General features: G+C 43.7%; 1 protein-coding gene across 1 annotated transcript in view; it reads left to right on the top strand.

The window, feature by feature from the left end:
* The window catches only part of SPMIP7 (sperm microtubule inner protein 7), a 136,405-nt gene that overhangs the window by 38,430 nt on the left and 73,301 nt on the right, over positions 1 to 24,674 (top strand). Inside the window, exon 4 of the mRNA XM_073630618.1 lies at positions 16,067 to 16,205. Within this exon, the coding sequence (XP_073486719.1) occupies positions 16,067 to 16,205 (139 nt within the window). The remainder of the gene's footprint in view (positions 1 to 16,066; positions 16,206 to 24,674) is intronic.

The following is a 24,674-nucleotide window of genomic DNA, read 5'->3' as shown; positions in this document are numbered from 1 at the left end:
TTCCACTTCTTTCCCTTAAAAAACTCTTTGGTTGCTTTCGCAGTATGCTTCTGTTCATTGTCCATCTGCACTGTGAAGTGCCGTCCAATGAGTTCTGAAGCATTTTGCTGAATATGAGCAAATAATATTGCCCGAAACACTTCAGAATTCATCCTGCTGCTTTTGTCAGCAGTCACATAATCAATAAATACAAGAGAACCAGTTCCATTGTCAGCCATACATGCCTACGCCATGGCACTACCACCACCATGCTTCACTGATGAGGTGGTACGCTTTGGATCATGAGCAGTACCTTTCCTTCTACACACTCTTCTCATCCCATCACTCTGGTACAAGGTGATCATGGTCTCATCTGTCCATAGGATGTTGTTCCAGAACTGTGAAGGCTTTTTTAGATGTTGTTTGGCAAACTCTAATCTGACATTCCTGTTTTTGAGGCTCACCAATGGTTTACATCTTGTGGTGAACCGTCTGTATTCACTCTGGTGAAATCTTCTCTTGATTGTTGACTTTGACACACATACACCTACCTCCTGGAGAGTGTTCTTGATCTGGCCAACTGTTGTGAAGGATGTTTTCTTCACCACTGAAATAATTCTTCGGTTATCCACCACAGTTGTTTTCTGTGGTCTTCCAGGTCTTTTGGTGTTGCTGAGCTCACCAGTGCATTCTTTCTTTTTAAGGATGTTCCAAACAGTTGATTTGGCCACACCTAATGTTTTTGCCATCTCTCTGATGGGTTTGTTTTGTTTTTTCAGCCTAATGATGGCCTGCCTCACTGATAGTGACAGCTCTTTGGATCTCATATTGAGAGTTGACAGCAACAGATTCCAAACGCAAATAGCACACTTGAAATGAACTCTGGACCTTTTATCTGCTCCTTGTAAATGGGATAATGAGGGAATAACACACACCTGGCCATGGAACAGCTGAGCAGCCAATTGTCCCATTACTTTTGGTCCCTTAAAAAGTGGGAGGCACATATACAAACTGTTGTAATTCCTACACCATTCACCTGATTTGGATGTAAATACCCTCAAATTAAAGCTGAAAGTCTGCAGTTAAAGCACATCTTGTTTGTTTCATTTCAAATCCATTGTGGTGGTGTATAGAGCCAAAAAGATTAGAATTGTGTCGATGTCCCAATATTTATGGACCTGACTGTATATAAACTTCTCGGGCCCTGCCTGAGCGCTCTCCGTTTCTCTGAACTATTTCTGTCAGGACTTCTGCCAGTAAATCAACTTTCTTTTTCATTCTCCGATGTGCTTCCTATTTTGTATAAACCCTCCTTCTGTACTTTCTGTTTAATGTCTCTTCCAGACTGGCCTACAAAGGCCGTGTTCACCAAATTCTTATTATCATTTGTCTTTGGATCAAAGGGGTATACAATCTGAAAGCTTCACATAGTCTCTCATAAAACTGTGCTGGACTCTCAAAGAGCTGCTAGAGGACCTCCACAATTTTACTAAGGTTAGGTTATTCTAAGACTGTCCATGTCTTCTCTTTTCCAGTTCAGTAGGTCTATTGTGGTAAAAAGGGGAGTAGACTAGAGTTCGGTATCCCCCACAGTCTATTTCTTTAGGGGCATTTGCATAACTAAGTTGAAGGATGGGGCAAGAGTCTGGTTACTGACATCAGGATTCTTTGGGGTGGAAGTGGACACTTGACCTGTGTGCCTATTGCTTTCTTTTGTTATTTCAGCTTCTATCCTACTTATACTGGGAGTGTCACGACTGGGGGTACCTCTGGGAGTGTGTTTGCTGAGATTAAGCATTGACAGAGTCTGAGTATCTGACTGGGGGGGCGGGGTGTAACACCCTGAGCTTGATTCCCCATTCTACAGGGTGGAGTGTTAGGACCTGTCCTCTGCCTATACCCACCCAGGACGTATCTTCCCATGTACTGGAAAAAAGGGAAGAGGGCTGTGTATGGGATCTGATCATGCTTCTGTGAGTCAGACCTAACATGCTATGCTAGTCAAAAATTATCACATTATGCTACATTTCACACACGCAGTCCTTCACACAGGATATCTCTATCGAATGAGGGAGGGGGAATACTGAAAGCCAGCCTTATCCTTTTTACAGAGACACACACAGTACATGTAAAGGAGGGGTCAAATCCCTCTCTGCTACAAATGATTTCTCAGTTAAACATACAAAGTCTTTCTACAAAAACTTCTATCTTTCTCATATACAGTACCACTTTACAAAACGTTCACCTTCACTTAATTACTTATCTCTCCCTATGTTAAACTCACTTAGGCTCTTAAACATAAGTAGCAAAACTCATTTTACAAATCAGCCATACTTAGCATTACTTTTCTGGCTTAATTCAGGTAACATTGTCACATTCACTACAGAGAAAACAAAATGCATTCATCATCTTCATAAAAGCAACATTTCCTCATCATTAGTTAGCTAACACAACCCAAAAAGTTCAAGGTATACACACACATCTTTTCATTACTGCAGTTTTTACAATCTGAGCGGTCAACTCATCGTTTTCGATATTCAAACAAGTACGAGAACAGTGTTCAAACTTGCCACACCCTCATCTTCCCTTGGAATTTCTTCTCCTCTTGCTTCTGTTCCCCTCCTACACTATACTGGCTATCTGGGAGTTGTTCTACATGTTGAACGGGGGGGGGCGTACTTATGTTGAGATAGACGCAGTACAATTTGGCCTTAAATCATCCTCTTTCTTTAGAGGGAGAGAGAGGTATACTGCATTATAACTAGGTGAGGATGGTCCAGGGGCTGAGGGAACATTAGAAGGTACCTTTGGGGGCTCAGGAATATATCACAGGGCATACTGCAACCAATTTAGTCCTCCCGCCCTCATATGCTTCATGTCCCACTCTGGATTCCCTGAAAACCATGGGGTTGCTTCTCTGTCACAATCCCTTCACCATATTCATGTGGAACTCATCATTTGCACCATCCCATACAAAGTGAAAATGTGACTCCATATTTTCACTCCATGTTGCTAAATTATCAGTCCATGGGTCTACACAATAATCATACCAGCGAGAGACTCTCAAAACATACTCTTTTCATTTTAAATGTTGAAATCGTTTGTCGTTTGCTCCTCTCTCTCTTTTTATTTCTTTTTAATAACCCTTATTACATTACACAGGGGCTTAGGTATGTTTGGCAGAGGTCCTTTGCCATGGACTTTACCCATCTTAAAACAAAACAGCAGTTAAGCAAAGCACTAGATGCAACATAAATATCTACTTAACAGTTAGCAGCAATTAAAGTAGTGTTCCGGTCGAAATTATACTTTTTAAATAAAAATACCCCTATAATACACAAGCTTAATGTATTATAGTACAGTTAGTCTGTAAACTAAGGTCTGTTTTGTTAGTTTATAGCAGTAGTTTGTTATTTTATAAACTTACAGCAGGCCGTGGCCATCTTAAGTGTGGGCATCTGAAGCCAGACTGTATTTCTTCCTGCATCTCATCCTTGCAGATCTCGCACATGCTCAGTGCAGCACAAGCAGTGTAATAGGTTTCAGGTCAGGTTTCCATAGCAACAGCAGTGTCAGAGGAAGTTGCCGCCCCTTCCCAGAAGGCATTGCAAACAGGAAATGATGTGATGGGCCACGGCCAGGGAGGAGGAAGTGAAAAATGAATACAGCAGATATACAGTAGGTGCTGAGAAAATTTTTTTTAAATATCCATGTATATATTTTAACAATTACATAGACCTTCCCAAGGCATTGTGTAAGCCCCTAATATGCTTGTTAGCAAATATCTTCAACAGTCTTTCAGTTATCTGCCTAATTTATCAGCCACTAATAAGGTTGCTGTGATCCTAGCTTCTCAGAATAAGGGGGAGTTAGATGCAAACATTTTGAATTTCTTAACCACTTGACGACCGCCTCACGCCGATTTACGTCGGCAAGGTGGCACGGACAGACAAAATCACGTACATGTACGTGATTTGCCTTCCACGGGTGGGGGGTCCGATCGGACCCCCCCCCCCGGTGCCCGAGGCGGTCGTCTTTTCTCCCACGGCGATCGGAGATGAGGGGGAGGCCATCCGTTCGTGGCCCCCCCCTCGCGATCGCCGCCGGCCAATGAGAACATTCCTTTGCTGCTGTATGCTAAACAGCAGCAAAGGAAATGATGTCATCTCTCCTCGGCTCGGTAATTTCCGTTCCGGCCCGAGGAGAGAAGACAAGTGAGTGAGTGCACAACACACACACACACAGTAGAACATGCCAGGCACACAAAACACCCCGATCCCCCCCCGATCGCCCCCCCCGATCCCCCCCCCCCCCCCCGTCACAAACTGACACCAGCAGTTTTTTTTTTTTTTTCTGATTACTGTATTGGTGTCAGTTTGTGACAGTTACAGTGTTGGGACAGTTACTGTTACCCCCCTTTAGGTCTAGGATACCCCCCTAACCCCCCCTAATAAAGTTTTAACCCCTTGATCACCCCCTGTCACCAGTGTCACTAAGCGATCATTTTTCTGATCGCTGTATTAGTGTCGCTGGTGACGCTAGTTAGTGAGGTAAATATTTAGGTTCGCCGTCAGCGTTTTATAGCGACAGGGACCCCCATATACTATCTAATAAATGTTTTAACCCCTTGATTGCCCCCTAGTTAACCCTTTCACCACTGATCACCGTATAACTGTTACGGGTGACGCTGGTTAGTTTGTTTATTTTTTATAGTGTCAGGGCACCCGCCGTTTATTACCGAATAAAGGTTTAGCCCCCCGGTCGCCCGGCGGTGATATGCGTCGCCCCAGGCAGCGTCAGATTAGCGCCAGTACCGCTAACACCCACGCACGCAGCATACGCCTCCCTTAGTGGTATAGTATCTGAACGGATCAATATCTGATCTGATCAGATCTATACTAGCGTCCCCAGCAGTTTAGGGTTCCCAAAAACGCAGTGTTAGTGGGATCAGCCCAGATACCTGCTAGCACCTGCGTTTTGTCCCTCCGCCCGGCCCACCCAAGTGCAGTATCGATCGATCACTGTCACTTACAAAACACTAAACGCATAACTGCAGCGTTCGCAGAGTCAGGCCTGATCCCTGCGATCGCTAACAGTTTTTTGGTAGCATTTTGGTGAGCTGGCAAGCACCAGCCCCAGGCTGCGCCAGATTAGCGCCAGTACCACTGACACCCACGCACGTACCATACACCTCCCTTAGTGGTATAGTATCTGAACGGATCAATATCTGGTCCGATCAGATCTATACTAGCGTCCCCAGCAGTTTAGGGTTCCCAAAAACGCAGTGTTAGCGGGATCAGCCCAGATACCTGCTAGCACCTGCGTTGTGCCCCTCCGCCCGGCCCAGCCCAGCCCAGTCCACCCAAGTGCAGTATCGATCGATCACTGTCACTTACAAGGCACTAAACGCATAACTGCAGCGTTCGCAGAGTCAGGCCTGATCCCTGCGATCGCTAACAGTTTTTTTGGTAGCATTTTGGTGAACTAGCAAGCACCGGCCCCAGGCAGCGTCAGGTTAGCGCCAGTACCGCTAACACCCACGCACGCAGCATACGCCTCCTTTAGTGGTATAGTATCTGAACTGATCAATATCTGATCCGATCAGATCTATACTAGCGTCCCCAGCAGTTTAGGGTTCCCAAAAACGCAGTGTTAGCGGGATCAGCCCAGATACCTGCTAGCACCTGCGTTTTGCCCCTCCGCCCGGCCCAGCCCAGCCCACCCAAGTGCAGTATCGATCGATCACTGTCACTTACAAAACACTAAACGCATAACTGCAGCGTTCGCAGAGTCAGGCCTGATCCCTGCGATCGCTAACAGTTTTTTGGTAGCATTTTGGTGAGCTGGCAAGCACCAGCCCCAGGCTGCGCCAGATTAGCGCCAGTACCACTGACACCCACGCACGTACCATACACCTCCCTTAGTGGTATAGTATCTGAACGGATCAATATCTGGTCCGATCAGATCTATACTAGCGTCCCCAGCAGTTTAGGGTTCCCAAAAACGCAGTGTTAGCGGGATCAGCCCAGATACCTGCTAGCACCTGCGTTGTGCCCCTCCGCCCGGCCCAGCCCAGCCCAGTCCACCCAAGTGCAGTATCGATCGATCACTGTCACTTACAAGGCACTAAACGCATAACTGCAGCGTTCGCAGAGTCAGGCCTGATCCCTGCGATCGCTAACAGTTTTTTTGGTAGCATTTTGGTGAACTAGCAAGCACCGGCCCCAGGCAGCGTCAGGTTAGCGCCAGTACCGCTAACACCCACGCACGCAGCATACGCCTCCTTTAGTGGTATAGTATCTGAACTGATCAATATCTGATCCGATCAGATCTATACTAGCGTCCCCAGCAGTTTAGGGTTCCCAAAAACGCAGTGTTAGCGGGATCAGCCCAGATACCTGCTAGCACCTGCGTTTTGCCCCTCCGCCCGGCCCAGCCCAGCCCACCCAAGTGCAGTATCGATCGATCACTGTCACTTACAAAACACTAAACGCATAACTGCAGCGTTTGCAGAGTCAGGCCTGATCCCTGCGATCGCTAACAGTTTTTTTGGAAGCTTTTTATTGAACTGGCAAGCACCAGCGGCCTAGTACACCCCGGTCGTAGTCAAACCAGCGCTGCAGTAACACTTGGTGACGTGGCGAGTCCCATAAGTGCAGTTCAAGCTGGTGAGGTGGCAAGCACAAGTAGTGTCCCGCTGCCACCAAAAAGACAAACACAGGCCCGTCATGCCCATAGTGTCCTTCCTGCTGCATTCGCCAATCCTAATTGGGAACACACCGCTTCTGCAGCGCCCGTACTTCCCCCATTCACATCCCCAACCAAATGCAGTCGGCTGCATGAGAGGCATTTTTATGTCCTCCCGAGTACCCCTACCCAACGAACCCCCCCAAAAAGATGTCGTGTCTGCAGCAAGCGCGGATATAGGCGTGACACCCGCTATTATTGTCCCTCCTGTCCTGACAATCCTGGTCTTTGCATTGGTGAATGTTTTGAACGCTACCATGCACTAGTTATTAGCGTAGGGTACAGCATTGCACAGACTAGGCACACTTTCACAGGGTCTCCCAAGATGCCATCGCATTTTGAGAGACCCGAACCTGGAACCGGTTACCGTTATAAAAGTTAGTTACAAAAAAAGTGTAAAAAAATATATATATATATAAAATAAAAAAAAATAGTTGTCGTTTTATTGTTCTCTCTCTCTATTCTCTCTCTCTATTGTTCTGCTCTTTTTTTACTGTATTCTATTCTGCAATGTTTTATTGTTATTGTTATTGTTATTATGTTTTATCATGTTTGTTTTTCAGGTATGTAATTATTTATACTTTACTGTTTACTGTGCTTTATTGTTAACCATTGTTAACCATTTTTTTGTCTTCAGGTACGCCATTCACGACTTTGAATGGTTATACCAGAATGATGCCTGCAGGTTTAGGTATCATCTTGGTATCATTCTTTTCAGCCAGCGGTCGGCTTTCATGTAAAAGCAATCCTAGTGGCTAATTAGCCTCTAGACTGCTTTTACAAGCCGTGGGAGGGAATGCCCCCCCCCCCCACACCGTCTTCCGTGTTTTTCTCTGGCTCTCCTGTCTCAACAGGGAACCTGAGAATGCAGCCGGTGATTCAGCCAGCTGACCATAGAGCTGATCAGAGACCAGAGTGGCTCCAAACATCTCTATGGCCTAAGAAACCGGAAGCTACGATCATTTTATGACTTAGATTTCGCCGGATGTAAATAGCGCCATTGGGAAATTGGGAAAGCATTTTATCACACCGATCTTGGTGTCATCAGATGCTTTGAGGGCAGAGGAGAGATCTAGGGTCTAATAGACCAAATTTTTTCAAAAAAGAGTACCTGTCACTACCTATTGCTATCATAGGGGATATTTGCATTCCCCGAGATAACAATAAAAATGATTAAAAAAAAAAAAAAATGAAAGGAACAGTTTAAAAATAAGATAAAAAAGCAAAAAAATAATAAAGAAAAAAAAAAAAAAGCACCCCTGTCGCCCCCTGCTCTCGCGCTAAGGCGAACGCAAACGGCGGTCTGTCGTCAAACGTAAACAGCAATTGCACCATGCATGTGAGGTATCGCCGCGAAGGTCAGATCGAGGGCAGTAATTTTTGCAGTAGACCTCCTCTGTAAATCTAAAGTGGTAACCTGTAAAGGCTTTTAAAGGCTTTTAAAAATGCATTTATTTTGTTGCCACTGCACGTTTGTGCGCAATTTTAAAGCATGTCATGTTTGGTATCCATGTACTCGGCCTAAGATCATCTTTTTTATTTCATCAAACATTTGGGCAATATAGTGTGTTTTAGTGCATTAAAATTTAAAAAAGTGTGTTTTTTCCCCAAAAAATGCGTTTGAAAAATCGCTGCGCAAATACTGTGTGAAAAAAAAAAATGAAACACCCACCATTTTAATCTGTAGGGCATTTGCTTTAAAAAAATATATAATGTTTGGGGGTTCAAAGTAATTTTTTTGCAAAAAAAAATAACTTTTTCATGTAAACAATGAGTGTCAGAAAGGGCTTTGTCTTCAAGTGGTTAGAAGAGTTGGTGATGTGTGACATAAGCTTCTAAATGTTGTGCATAAAATGCCAGGACAGTTCAAAACCCCCCCAAATGACCCCATTTTGGAAAGTAGACACCCCAAGCTATTTGCTGAGAGGCATGTCGAGTCCATGGAATATTTTATATTGCGACACAAGTTGCGGGAAAGAGACAAATTTTTTTTTTTTTTTTTTGCACAAAGTTGTCACTAAATGATATATTGCTCAAACATGCCATGGGAATATGTGAAATTACACCCCAAAATACATTCTGCTGCTTCTCCTGAGTACGGGGATACCACATGTGTGAGACTTTTTGGGAGCCTAGCCGCGTACGGGACCCCGAAAACCAAGCACCGCCTTCAGGCTTTCTAAGGGCGTGAATTTTTGATTTCACTCTTCACTGCCTATCACAGTTTCGGAGGCCATGGAAAGCCCAGGTGGCACAAAACCCCCCCAAATGACCCCATTTTGGAAAGTAGACACCCAAAGCTATTTGCTGAGAGGTATAGTGAGTATTTTGCAGACCTCACTTTTTGTCACAAAGTTTTGAAAATTGAAAAAAGAAAAAAAAAAAAGTTTTTTCTTGTCTTTCTTCATTTTCAAAAACAAATGAGAGCTGCAAAATACTCACCATGCCTCTCAACAAATAGCTTGGGGTGTCTACTTTCCAAAATGGGGTCATTTGGGGGGGGGTTTGTGCCACCTGGGCATTCCATGGCCTCCGAAACTGTGATAGGCAGTGAAGAGTGAAATCAAAAATTTTCACCCTTGGAAATCCTGAAGGCGGTGCTTGGTTTTCGGGGCCCCGTACGCGGCTAGGCTCCCAAAAAGTCCCACACATGTGGTATCCCCATACTCAGGAGAAGCAGCTAAATGTATTTTGGGGTGCAATTCCACATATGCCCATGCCCTGTGTGAGCAATATATCATTTAGTGACAACTTTGTGCAAAAAAAAAAAAGTGTCACTTTCCCGCAACTTGTGTCAAAATATAAAATATTCCATGGACTCAATATGCCTCTCAGCAAATAGCTTGGGGTGTCTACTTTTCAAAATGGGGTCATTTGGGGGGGGGTTTGTGCCACCTGGGCATTCCATGGCCTCTGAAACTGTGATAGGCAGTGAAGAGTGAAATCAAAAATTTACACCCTTAGAAATCCTGAAGGCGGTGCTTGGTTTTCGGGGCCCCGTACGCGGCTAAGCTCCCAAAAAGTCCCACACATGTGGTATCCCCATACTCAGGAGAAGCAGCTGAATGTATTTTGGGGTGCAATTCCACATAGGCCCATGGCCTGTGTGAGCAATATATCATTTAGTGACAACTTTTTGTAAATATTTTTTTTTTTTTTTTTTTTGTCATTATTCAATAACTTGGGACAAAAAAAATAAATATTCAATGGGTTCAACATGCCTCTCAGCAATTTCCTTGGGGTGTCAACTTTCCAAAATGGGGTCATTTGGGGGGGGTTTGTACTGCCCTGCCATTTTAGCACCTCAAGAAATGACATAGGCAGTCATAAACTAAAAGCTGTGTAAATTACAGAAAATGTACCCTAGTTTGTAAACGCTATAACTTTTGCGCAAACCAATAAATATATGCTTATTGACATTTTTTTTACCAAAGACATGTGGCTGAATACATTTTGGCCTAAATGTATGACTAAAATTTAGTTTATTGGATTTTTTTTATAACAAAAAGTAGAAAATATCATTTTTTTTCAAAATTTTTGGTCTTTTTCCGTTTATAGCGCAAAAAATAAAAACTGCAGAGGTGATCAAATACCATCAAAAGAAAGCTCTATTTGTGGGAAGAAAAGGACGCAAATTCCGTTTAGGTACAGCATTGCATGACCGCGCAATTAGCAGTTAAAGCGACGCAGTGCCAAATTGGAAAAAGACCTCTGGTCCTTAGGCAGCATAATGGTCCGGGGCTCAAGTGGTTAACTACGGTTTGAAATTTTCTAACTACGCGCTAGTCTCACTTAAATGTACAAAACCTTAGCACTTCTTACAAACAAGAACATGTTATCAGAAGCAACCATTTTGTTCCAAATTTAGCAATTTTAGCCCACTGCCACAACACAACTAGAAATGTTTCCAAAGGGAGACTGGGACACAATCAGTACATATGGACATAATAAGGAATGCTCCTGCAGAGTACTGCACCTACACAAGGAGAAATTTTTCCACAGAGACATAATCAGTATATACTGACATAACCAGGAATAGTTTCCACGGAGACACAATCAGTAATGTATTGATAGAACCAGAAATGTGTCCCCAAAGGCCAGTCTCGTACTCACACAACCCAAATGTGTCCATAGAAACACAAAACAGGATATGTCCACAGAGCACATGCTCCTACATCATCACTCCCTCACTGAACAAAACCCCATACAATCTTGCTTGCCAATTAGGGAAGCATTCTTAGTTCACCTCACTAGTTTATCCAACAAGTAAATTATGCAATGGAAAGAGGTGAGTGTTCTCTACTGGTCCAATCGCTGGTCAGTTGCCTTCAACGGCAAGATTTTTAGAGTAACAAATGATAATACAACTTTGTTGATCCTTGAGACCTTATATAAAATAAAATAAATCTTCTTTGTGCAGCAGCAGCCCCCCCTCCCCAAATACCTACCTGAGCCCCATCTCGATCCAGCAATATTTACAAGAGCTTCAGCTGTTCTGGGTCTCTCCCTCCTCATTGGCTGAGATAGCAGTGGGAGCCATTGGCTCCTGCTACTGTCAGCCACAGCCAGTGAGCCAATGGAGAGCCAATGGAGAGAGCGGGGGGTGGGGCCGATCCACGACTGTGTGTGAATGGACACACAGAGCAGCAGCTTGGGAGTGAGCCTGCTTGGGTGCCCCCATAGCAAGCTGTTTGCTATAGGGGCACTTGGCAGGAAGGAGGGGCCAGGGGATCAGGGCTGCTCTGTGCAAAACCACTGCACAGAGCAGGTAAGTATAACATGTTTGTTATTTTTAATTAAAAAACAATCTGCCTTTATTAATACTTTAAGGACAAATTCTATTATCTGCTGGATGCTGCAGTATTCCACATTGCAACCTGTGTTTTACTTCCTATTTAACTTGACGTCCTTTTATTGCAGTGTTCCATGGAGTTCTCTCTGCTCAACTCTGCAGAAAGAACTTTGTGATTGAAGGATCTACAAATAAACTTGTTTAGCCCTCTCTTTTTTGGGGGGGGATGGGGGTGATTAGAAATGACACTCTTCAAACAGGACATTGAGCTAAACCTGTAGGTAACAAAGAGGACCAGAATCTATGCTAAGTGGGAAGGTGGGTTGGATTAATAAGGTTGGCAGTGCCGCCACCCAGGACAGGGCCTTTGTGAGCAGAGGGGATTGCCTTCCTGAGAAATTAACCAGTAATCTAATCAAAGTAATTGGGAGAAGAGGAACAACTGCAACCAGCATATAACATTACCATAAGTATATACAGTAGATACACACCAGTAGGGGAATAATATGAGCTTTATATAATAAAATATTATTAATAGTACATACTTCCAATGTACAAAATACCCATATATCAACAAAGAGATTCCTCCAGATGAGTGTTGCAAAATCCAGTTGAGGCACCCCTGAGGATGATCACGATTTTGCATCCGTCTTGGTGTCAAAGACCTGAAGACCTGAAGATAGAATCAGTGATGATGGGGAGATCCTCTAGCCATTGTCCAACTGGTCTGGAACATAGCTTCTCACCAGCAGAAACCATGGTGTGATATTGGAACTCAGGTTCAGCCTATCTACTCTGCTTCCTAGTCCCTAGTAGCTTCCAATCTGACATGCAACCGGAGCTCTAACTACCTGTGGGCCGTCAGATGCCTAACCTACCTCTAGCCTATGCTGGTTATTGAACCCTAAGCTAAAACTAGCTATAGAATCAAGTCAAAAAGGACAAGGTTAACTAAGACAACAAGAGCTGCATATAACCTCTATTGCAATAAACAGGTTCACCTACTATGATACAGCAAGATGACCACTACACATGCACACTGTGTCATAGGCTGAACTATCTGGCATAGTGCATGTGAGATAACAGCAAGGAGACCGATATTTAACTTGTCACCAGTCTTTAAATATATACATATATACACCTGGAAGCAATGGATAACTATTAAATATAGGAACACTTTCCTAATAATCCCTGATCCTGGTCTGGGTTAATAACAGCTATTATAGCCTTTCCTCCTTCTTGGGCTTTCAACCCAACAACCCAGAGACAGAAAGTGCTATACACAATCAAGTCTGTTATAAACAGCACAGCTATTTACAAATGCACTCAGTAGAGGGCAACAGATCCCTGCACTTGATTAACCCAACTAATGTCCATTGCTCACTCAAAAATTGATTAAACAGCCAACAATATTATTATTGTTTACTACACCTTCTGTGTGATTGAAGCCCATCCCATGTAATTTACCATACCTCCCAACCGTCCCAGATTTGCTGGGCTAGGTCTGCTCCACCTCCTCCCCATATCCCCCTGTGTCCGCTCACAACCCCTGGAGTGCAGCCAACCTGTGCCTGTGAAGGGGTTGTGTGGGCTGGAATTTTGAAGCAGTGTTCTGGAGACCAGCCAGCCTTGGGTGAGTGAACACAGCCTGTGACTGAACTCACCCCTCTCTCTCTCTTCCTTCCTTCCACATAATATAGTGATCCTTTCATGTACCATGGTGATCCTTCCTGTCATCCATGTGCCATAGTGATCCTTCCTTCCTACCTTTCATGTACCATAGTGATCCTTCCTGCCTTCCATGTACCATAGTGATCCTTAATGCCTTCCATGTGCCATAGTGATCCTTCCTTCCTGCCTTCCATGTACCATAGTGATCCTTACTGCCTTCCATGTGCCATAGTGATCCTGCCTTCCATGTGCCATAGTGATCCTTCCTTCCTGTCTTCCATGTACCATAGTGAACCTTACTGCCTTCCAGGTAGCATATGGTCCTTCCTGCCATCCATGTGCTATAGTGATCTTTCCTGCCTTCCATGTGCTATAGTGCTCCTTCCTGCCTTCCAGGTCTCATAGTGAAACTTCCTGTCTTCCATGTACCATAGTGATCCTTCCTGCCTTCCATGTACCATAGTGATCTTCCCTGCCTTCCATGTGCCATAGTGATCCTTCCTGCCTTCTATATGGCATAGTGACCTTTCCTTCCTACCTTCCATGTACCATAGTGATCCTTCCTCCCTTCCATGTACCATAACGATTCCTCCATCCTGTCTTCCATGTACCATAGTGAACCTTCTTGCATTCCATGTGCCATAGTGATTATTCCTGCCTTCCATATACCATAGTGATCATTCCTTCCTTTTTTTATGTACCATGAAGATCCTTTCTTCATGCCTTCCATGTACAGTACCATAGTTATCCTTCCTTCCTCCCTTCCTTCCTTTCTTCCATTTACCATATTGAAGCTTCCTTCCTACCTTATATGTACCATAATGATTCTTCCTTCTTGCCTATTATGTACCATAATGCTACTTCCTTTCTCCCATGTACCATAGTGATCCTTAATTCTTGCCTTCAATTTACCATATTGATCCTTCCTTCCTTTCATTATACTATAGTGATCCTTCCTTCCTTTCTTTATTATAACATAGTAATCCTTCTCTTTCTCAAATCTCTCGCCCTCAGGGTTGATTCACCCTGGAACACAGTGCGGAAAAGGCATATGCTGTGTGCATTCCCTGCGCTGCATGCAACCATGCTATCCTTGTGAGAAGCATGCGGGTGAGATTTTTTGGTAATGGCAGCATGCTTGCGGCCACCAAACCACATGTTACTGCAGTACTATGCAGTTTGGTGTAGTACGATTTAAAAAAATAGTGCTTTGCAGAGCGTCCCTATTCACTGGAATGGGTTGCGGTCAGTGGGCAGCAGTGCCCACCAATGCATCAGGGGATATAATTCCTGCTGCAGCCATAAAGCAAAGCATCACAGCTGCAGCATATGTACATTCCCTGGCTGCTGCCACTGCAGCTAAAGGAGGAGCTCTTGGTGAAGTGGTAAAACCCAGTGGTTGAGCCAGGCTTTTACCACCCCTACAACCACTAGTATGAATGAGCCTTAAGTGTTATGTTGTATATTTCTGAAGTTTAAGATAAGATTTCCTTTTTATGTTCATTTGTTCAAGCAATGCTGCACTGTATACAGCAATTAGGCTCAGCTTCTGTTTAATCATCCCTCTTTAAGCCATTCCCCCTGTTAGGCGCAACTTGACCATCACTATCGTTTGCTACTATGTGCTACACGTACTGTGATACTTATTTTTTGGCTCCATCCCAGGGTTTCTCAGATCCTTCATAATCCTCTATTTAAAGCTCTCTGTCTATTCACAGTGTCTACAAAACCAGATCCAGGTAACTGTCTCCCTGAAATGTCCCTCATTCTCAAGTTCAAAAGTTGGGTGGTATGCATTTACTGAAGGTGAATAGACTGTTCACTTTGCAAGGGAAGTTTCACTTTGCAAGGGAAGTTTAACTTTGCAAGGGAATTTGCCCAGAGCTAAGTGAAAAAGGTGAAGTAAGATCTGCTGACATCCATCATCCAATCATGTGCAATCAAATTGCTGTTTTTTTTTTTTGTTTTTTTTTTTTTTGCACACGATTGCAAAAATGTCTCCTTTTACTCCTTATAAGCAGCTTATGAGTAGTAGAAAGGGCAACAGTAATCGTATCTCATAAAATGTAAAAACTACTCCTGTTATGCCATGTCTTACTGTGTAGCAGTGATGATTAATCACTCCCAGCAAGTGATTAGATCAACCTATTACATGAAATTGATGGGGTGTTTTGTATGAGGCAGAATTGTGGAATGGTGTGTATGTGTCATTTAGGTTTCCCACATGCAGCACATACAGAATAGTAAGGGGCTCCAGGATTTGTTATTGATGTGGAGAAAAAAAGCTTTTTGCTTTCACAGAAATCTTTTAAGTCTTTTTTTTGCTGGCTTCAAGAGCCCCGAGGCTTTGTAGAGCTTTGGGTGGGAAAAGCGCCTTTCCTAGATCCACAGCTTATCTCGTAGTCAAACCTCATTATTAGTCTTCGCTACTCCCAGACCTTGACGTGACTAATGCTCAAGGATCTCCCTCTGCTGTGGGTGCCTGCTGGGGGTGAAAAGGCTGATTGCCGACAGAACACTAAAAAGGTATATGTTTTGCCTGTTTGCTTTTCAGAACCCATTAGCGAACACACTGTTAGTCTCGATGAATAAAAGTGCAAGACAAAACTACTTTGACTCTTCTTTGGTTTACCGCTGCCAATACCACTTGAGTCTATCCCCTCTAAAACTTGATTTATAAAAAAAATGAAGATTCTTTCTTGCTCAAATAAATGTATTCAGTGATTGATTTAGAAATGACTTATTCACTATGTTTTTTCAAATATTTTGATGAAGATAGATAGCATGTATGCAGGATTAATTTAAACATATCATCAACTGAAAAAAGTATTTTGCTAGGTCATTGCAATCTCAAAGCTGCTAAATTTAACTACACAGAGCTTATGAAGCTGTTCCATGGGACGTTAAGCTGCCACCAAAGCTACAGCCTCCTGAGTCTACATTAGAAAAAATGCCAGATCCAATCTCACAACATTTCACCCTGAAAAGATATGAACCCAAACCGGAAATATGGCAAGTATGTAAACGGTATCATATTTTTGTACCTTGCTTTTTTTTCAACCTGGTAAACTATGAAACTGTAAATTTGAAGTGCTATTCCCAAAAACATATATGAAAGGAATAGCAGAAATAAACTACATATCAGTTAATTGGAAAACTGGAAAAACTATGCTCATTCTTTGAGTGGTATTTAAAGCTGCACTATGGGCAAAAATAAAAGACACAAATTGATGCAACTCCAATAATACATCATTATGGCTATAAGCACTTAGGCGCATTTGCCCTTGCAGCCTAAAGATAATGTGTTTATTTGTTTTCCCGGTTGTTCCAAATCTGCGTGAAGCCATCCATAGACATGAATGGAAAGGGTGGCTGTATGTCAGATGTAATGCACAGTTGTCTCATTGGAGATCATTTCTTCTTGCTTTTTGATTTTTTTCAGTTAAAGCTAAAATTGGGGGAAACAAACTTTAATTTAAAGATGTAGAGCTACCCTCGAAGGAGCCACTAGATCAGTGGTGTCCAAACTGCAGCCCAAGGGACAGATGCGGCCCTTTGGTAGCCTTTATCCGGCCCTTGAGGCACTGAATTTGAGGCACTATCAGTCGGTCATAATTCCCCCAACTGACACCAATGATGGGGCACCATTCCTCCCAATATTACCAATGATGGGGCACTATACCCTTCCTACTGATCTCTAAAAAAAATAAGTACCCCTAAACAGACTTTAAAGGCATTAATATCTATACAAAAAAAGTATGACAAAGTCTTTATAGTATTACAAAATATTTATTTGCCAAAACACTTTAAAAGCATGGTCACTTGGGATAAATGGTTGGAATATATAAAAAACTGTGTAGAAAACACCAATGTAGCAGCACACGGTCAAATGTGATCCATAACCCGACGTGTTTCAATTCCATTCTTTCCTCAGGGGTATTCTCCAGGAAACACACGTGTGCATCTATAATATTTTTAAAAATATGCAATATCAATAAACATTATTCCATAAAGTACATATATATCAATAGAAAGTGTCATTTTTGTATATTAGATGCACTTACATGTGCTGAAATGGTGTCACAGATGAAACATTCCATAATATAAAAAACAAAAAGAGATTGTGTCTCATAAAATGATTTTGATCACCCCACAGAGGTAAATGCCTCTAAGTTGGACAGACATCGGGATGCCAGGAATGACGGGCCTCCCCTCCCCAAAACAAGGATCCCCCAGGACAAGGTGGAGAGGAGCACTGAGGCCAACAAATGGGAGGACGGTCTAACTGCAAAAGATAAGTTTACGAAATATATATGAAAAAGTAAATATATGTGCCTTATTAATAGATCTAAAATATAAATAATGCCATGAAAATTGGTACCTGAATAGTGCTTTAATCCAAAATGGGGACGCTAGTATGTATAGAGATTGTATGGTTTACCAATATCTAGGTAGTAAGTAAAAATTGACTTGAAGTAAACATATGCACTGATATATCAATCAGTTAAACTATGCATCCAGCTACTATGGAGCGGATGCCATAACTGGACTGCCGTGCGCTTACACCTACTTGCTGATTGCTTAATTGACACAGCTGACTAGTGTCAGCTGTGTCATAAGTCTGCCTCCATAAAGACCTCCTGGGATGCGCGCACACCTCTCCGCCCCATTCGCGCATGCGCAACATCAGCACGGCATAACAGGGAGATGCACGCGCAACCCACCGACACACAAAGCTTGACCGACGGACTGCGCATGTCTGCCGGAGTAGCAAGATGGAGGGCAGATGACCGGAAGGTCCCTGCTCTCCAGATGCCCACCGTGGGTTGAAACCCAGGCGGCTTTGCGTACTGGGTGACTGTAGCACCTGCCTGGAAACAAAACTAATGAAGGGGAAGGGGTAAACCCCCCATGCATGACAACCCGGATAATGTGGGGCTACAAAATACATATTGCAATATAACCGAGTACCTCTGTTTTATATTGTGTGTCCAATACGGAACAGTTCATTGCCCGCTAGGGGGCATGGCCAGAACTACAATAAAAGATATAGAGAGTTAGCAAATAATACACAGAGATCAAACCGTGAAAGGCACATACCTACAGTGGGGACAGAAAGTATTCAGACCCCCTTACATCTTTCACTCTTTGTTATGTTGCAGCCATTTGCTAAAATCATTTAAGTTCATTTTTTTCCTCATTAATGTACACACAGCACCCCATATTGACAGAAAAACACAGAATTGTTGACATTTTTGCAGATTTATTAAAAAAGAAAAACTGAAATATCACATGGTCCTAAGTATTCAGACCCTTTGCCGTAACACTCATATATTTAACTCAGGTGCTGTCCATTTCTTCTGATCATCCTTGAGATGGTTCTACACCTTTATTTGAGTCCAGCTGTGTTTGATTATACTGATTGGACTTGATTAGGAAAGCCACACACCTGTCTATATAAGACCTTACAGCTCACAGTGCATGTCAGAGCAAATGAGAATCATGAGGTCAAAGGTACTGTCTGAAGAGCTCTGTCACGGAACGTCCCACACTCCGCTTTAGTGCTTCCTCCCAGTCTGTATACAGATATCAGATATTCCAACCTCTCTGAGCAGAAAACAAGGCGACACTTGCTTCACTGCTAACATGGACTGTCTATTATGAATCAAAGTTACAAGACTTTATATGCCGTTGGAACCTCCTCTAACAATACAACTGTAACTTAATTAACATGAGCTAATTATCTAATTATCTAATCCTTTATACAGCCTAGGTGACATGACATGACCTTTCGCCCAGACTTGTGGTCACCGAGCTTCATACAGTTAATTAACACAATAGCAGTCGTCCAGTCTCCTACATTGTATAGAGGACAATGTCATTAGCTCATTCAATTAACATAAACACAGGTTGATGACACCAGCATCTCCTCACAGGATGTGTCCCAACAGAATGAATCCATTGAAAATCCAGGGCCCATAATCAAAAGGCAGCAGGCTTGCATACAGTCCTCTCCAACAGCCTCTGTCCCGGCTAGGTCTGTGACATTTCTCCCCTTTCGGCAGGAGACTAACACAGGAGGAGACCCCAGACGGGTTGACTTCGAAGTTAGTCCATAGTTCCAGTCCTCTACTGCCTGTACCCACACAGTACCCCAAACAAATTGTTCCAAACAGAGTATTACTCACCCAGCCAACCTCTGCCTCTCTCAGAGAACATATCTGCCGCTGGGGAGAGGCCTGGACTGGCTCTTCTCCCTGGAATCCTTTCTGCCGCTGGAGAGAAGACAGGGTGTCTGGGCTCACTCTGTCATGCTGTTGGGGATCGGGGCCCACTGCCCAGCATCCCTGGGGTATACAGGTGGAGACTGAAGTCCCATCCACCTTCACGGGAAATCCATCCTCTGTTAGTTGAGGGCAGAGTCCAGCAGTCCTCGGCCCTGTTGCCAGCCCTTCTGCTGGAAACCCCACACCATCTGCTCTGGCTACCTGTTGGGGAGGGAGGCCGACTGCCCCACCTCCCTGGAACTCTGTAGTTGTTGCAGGTGATGGCCAGAGGTTGGTAGCACTCTGCCCGGTTGCCGGTGCTTCAACTGGGGAAGTTCCCTGTAACTCCACAGATACTGCTGTTGGTGCGGGGCAGAGCACAGTGAAGTTTGGCCCCAATAGCAGCTCTTCTGCTGGAGGCTCATCAGGTTGTTCTTCCTCAGCAGAAAAGTCTATTAAATCCCCTACCTCTATAACTGGTGTCTGTGGATAGAGGTTCACCATCTCCTGTCCGTGGAACTCAGAAGATGTTATCAGTGCTGGGCAGAGGTTAGCAGAGCTCTGCCCTGTTGTCAGCACTTCAGCTTTGGGGATGGCAATCTCCAGATTTTCCACTGCAGATTCTCTGGCATGCTGCTGGACAGGCACATTCCTCCATCCAAGATCATCCCATGCAGAAACAGGATCATCAAGGTCAGTCAGCACTTGCTGCATCCGCCATAAGACCTCCGCCTCCATAGCTGTGGGGGCAGGTTGGCAAAGCACACTATTGCTCTGCCACATTGCCGACTCTTCAGCCAGGATTTCAGGGTTGTCAACTGGTAATTCCTGATAGTCCCAGGCAAAGGGAGCCCAGCCCTGGCACTGAGCAATGTCTAGCAGCCGTCTGTAGGCGATCTCTAGCTCCCATTCCTGAACGGCCAGAAACTCCAAATCTTCCTGTGCCCAGTGCACTTCCGAAATGTTCAGTAGCCCTTCTCTGAAATCCATGATTTCGTCCACCCGCCGCTCCAAATCACTCCCAAAGTTAGGGTCCCCTGTCAGCTTCACAAACAACAGTCCCAAGCCGCCATAGCTTAAGCCTTCCGTTGGGCTGTCATCCGCTATCCAGGGACATGCTTGGGATACATGCCACCGGAGGGCTCTGTAGCTCTCATCCAGCTTTATCTCTGCCCAGACCAGCCTGCTTAATTCAGCTGTCTGCTTCTTGTGTGGTTTTTCTCCCAAAAACCGCACCCGCAGTCCGTACTGTGACCAGTACCTTTCCTCGATGGAGGGGAGAACTTTTCCCTGGTGTCGCTGCTCATGGGCTAGCGCTTCCTTCCAGAGTTTGCAGCGAATAGAATCACACCATCCCAGCAGGACCTGCTCCGATACTGGTCCTCTGTGCTGTATCTGCATCTCTCGCAACCTCCTTCTGAATTCCTCATCCATGGCGGCTGGTATCTGTACCTCTCCTCTCCTGCTATCTGGACCTTGGATCCAGATGGAAGTTTGGATGTCCCAGACTGCAGGAAGCTTTCCCGCTGCTTGCCACCAATGTCACGGAACGTCCCACACTCCGCTTGAGTGCTTCCGTCATATACCACTTCCTCCCAGTCTGTATACAGATATCAGATATTCCAACCTCTCTGAGCAGAAAACAAGGGGACACTTGCTTCACTGCTAACATGGACTGTCTATTATGAATCAAAGTTACAAGACTTTATATGCCGTTGGAACCTCCTCTAACAATACAACTGTAACTTAATTAACATGAGCTAATTATCTAATCCTTTATACAGCCTAGGTGACTGAGACATGACCTTTTGCCCAGACTTGTGGTCACCGAGCTTCATACAGTTAATTAACACAATAGCAGTCGTCCCGTCTCCTACATTGTATAGAGGACAATGTCATTAGCTCATTCAATTAACATAAACACAGGTTGATGACACCAGCATCTCCTCACAGGATGTGTCCCAACAGAATGAATCCATTGAAAATCCAGGGCCCATAATCAAAAGGCAACAGGCTTGCATACAGTCCTCTCCAACAGCCTCTGTCCCGGCTAGGTCTGTGACAAGCTCAAAGACAGAATTGTGGCAAGGCACAGATCTGATCAAGTTTACAAAAAATTCTGCTGCACTTAAGATTCCTAAGAGCACAGTGGCCTCCATAATCCTTAAATGGAAGACGTTTGGGATGACCAGAACCCTTCCTAGAGATGGCCGTCCAGCCAAACTGAGCTACCGGGGGGAAAGAGCCTTGGTGAGAGAGGTAAAGAAGAACCCAAAGATCACTGTGGCTGAGCTCCAGAGATGCAGTCGGGAGATGGGAGAAAGTTGTAGAAAGTCAACCATCACTGCAGCCCTGTGTGTACATTAATGAGGAAAAAAATGAACTTAAATGATTGAATGAATGGCTACAACATAGCAAAGAGTGAAAAATGTAAGGGGGTCTGAATACTTTCCGTCCCCACTGTAGGTATGTGCCTTTCACGGTTTGATCTCTGTGTATTATTTGCTAACTCTCTATATCTTTTATTGTAGTTCTGGCCATGCCCCCTAGCGGGCAATGAACTGTTCCGTATTGGACACACAATATAAAACAGAGGTACTCGGTTATATTGCAATATGTATTTTGTAGCCCCACATTATCCGGGTAGTCATGCATGGGGGGTTTACCCCTTCCCCTTCATTAGTTTTGTTTCCAGGCAGGTGCTACAGTCACCCAGTACGCAAAGCCGCCTGGGTTTCAACCCACGGTGGGCATCTGGAGAGCAGGGACCTTCCGGTCATCTGCCCTCCATCTTGCTACTCCGGCAGACATTCGCAGTCCGTCGGTCAAGCTTTGTGTGTCGGTGGGTTGCGTATGCATCTCCCTGTTAGGCACATACCTATGAAGATAATTTTTAGGCAATGAAATAAGGATAGCAAACAAATGAGCAATAACATTGAAAATAGAAGACGTGAACAGGAGGCTAAATATAGGGCATCAGATTTCTATTTCTCCATAACTCTAGATGAAAAGCCCTCTAAAAAGGGTTTGAAGCATGTTGCTTCATTAAGGCCTGGTGAGCATGTAGCTTTTAAATTATGGATCCATCGTAGTTCCATTTGAAGGAGGACTTTGTTCCAGCCCCCCCCTTGGACTAGGGTGGATGCGATCCAGAATCAAAAATTTGATCTTTGGAAATTTTCCTCCGTGTATTAGTTTTGTGTGACGACCAAGTGGTAGGTCAGGATTGGAAATATGCATACTCTTGATGTGTCTGTTTGCACGCCTCCAAAATTGTAGCTTCGTTTTGCCGACATAAATACAGCCACACTCACAATACAGTAGGTAAATTACACCAAACGTCTTACAAGTGGCAACGTGTTTGGGTTGAGAGGTTCTCCCGTTTGGGAGAATGGGGTCCTTCTGAGTGAGCATGTACTTACTTACAATAGTTACAAGCCCCACAGATAAAAGTACCCTTAGATTTGCAGGGATCATTACGAAATTCTCCCTTAACTTCACCGCAAACAAGTTGATCCTTAATGGACTGCGCTCTATTAAATGTGAATAATGGATGTTCAGGGAGAAATTGTCCAAGTATCAGATCCATAGTTAGCATATGCCAATATCTGGTCACAATAGATTCAATTTTTTCATGTTGGTTGGTATATTTTGTAATTATTCTTATGGAGTCAATATCCTTATTAGTTTTCTGAGAATAAAGTATTTGCGATCTGGTTTTGGACGTTGTCTTTTTGTAGGCTCTCTTCAGGGAAGCATGTGAGTAAAACCCTCTGCAGCAGTCTGTCCTGAAGCTTTTTTGCCTCAGTCATGTAGATTTTATCATCCGAACAATTACATCTTGTCCTCAAATATTGACCATATGGTATGGAATCTATTCAAGTTTTTGGGTGGAAACTAGAAGCATGCAGGATCGTGTTCCCTGTTATTGGTTTTCTGTACAGGCTTCTGCAGAGGGTCCCATCGTCCCCTCTGTAAATTGAAATATCCAAAAAGGGAATAAAATTGTTGTCATGTGACATAGTAAATCCCAGATTAAAGTCATTTTTATTCAATCTCATCAAAAATTGTTCAAGTGTTTCTATGGGTCCATTCCAGAGGACAAAACTGTAGTCGATGTAACAATACCATGTGGAAATGTGGCTAGTGTACATTGACATGGATTCGTCTGTGAAAAGCATTTGCTCCCACTTGGCGTATGATGGGGCACAGCATGTCCCCATAGCTACCCCCTGTATCTGAAGGTAGTGGGACCCATTAAACGTCAAAACATTCTGTTGAAGAATGAACTCTAACAGCGAGATGATGAATTCACTGTAGGCTTGTTCATGTGTAGCTTTAGTATGTAGAATATGCGTAATGGCCGCTAGGCTTTTGTCATGGGGAATCAAACTATATAACGTTTCCACATCCATAGTGACCAGGATGGAGTGTTCTGGAATGTAGCGATTGTCAATAATTTGTAACATATGTATTGTATCTTTAATGTGTGGTAGTAGAGTAGTCACATAAGGTTTCAAAGTTTTATCAACTAGTTTGCTGGTGTTCTCACTAATAGCCCCCCTCCTGGGTGTACCCGGTGGGTTGGATGTTTCTTTGTGGATTTTTGGGAGTGTATAAAAGGTTGGGACCTAGGGGAATTTTGTTCTGATGAAATCCCAGGTGGTTTTAGTAATGGTTCCATTTAAAAATGTTGTATCAATCAGAGGATAAAATTCTTTATTGTACTTTTCGATAATGTCTCCTGTAATGCGTCTGTACCAATCTTGGTTTTTCAAGATCTTATAGCACATAAGGGTATATTTATCATTGTCTAGCAGGACAATGTTGCCCCCTTTGTCCGCAGGCTTAATTGTGATGGAATGATTATCAGACAGACGTTTTAGAGCTTTGGCCTCCTTTACATTAATATTAGGGTTTTTATTAGTTTGTATTTTCAACTGTTCTAACTCTCTATTGAGTAATTTCAGAAAAGCTGCTGCATAAGGGTTAGTGCTGGGAACAGGATACAGATTAGACTTTTTTTTGTAATGCCCCGTACACACAGTCGGATTTTCCGACGGAAAATGTGTGATAGGACCTTGTTGTCGGAAATTCCGACCATGTGTAGGCTCCATCACACATTTTCCATCGGATTTTCTGACACACAAAGTTTGAGAGCAGGATATAAAATTTTCCGACAACAAAATCCGTTGTCGGAAATTCCGATCGTGTGTACA

The sequence above is a fragment of the Aquarana catesbeiana genome, linkage group LG05, assembly GCF_042186555.1.
Source record: "Aquarana catesbeiana isolate 2022-GZ linkage group LG05, ASM4218655v1, whole genome shotgun sequence".
NCBI lineage: Eukaryota > Metazoa > Chordata > Amphibia > Anura > Ranidae > Aquarana > Aquarana catesbeiana.
This window is presented reverse-complemented; position numbering and strand designations above follow the sequence as displayed.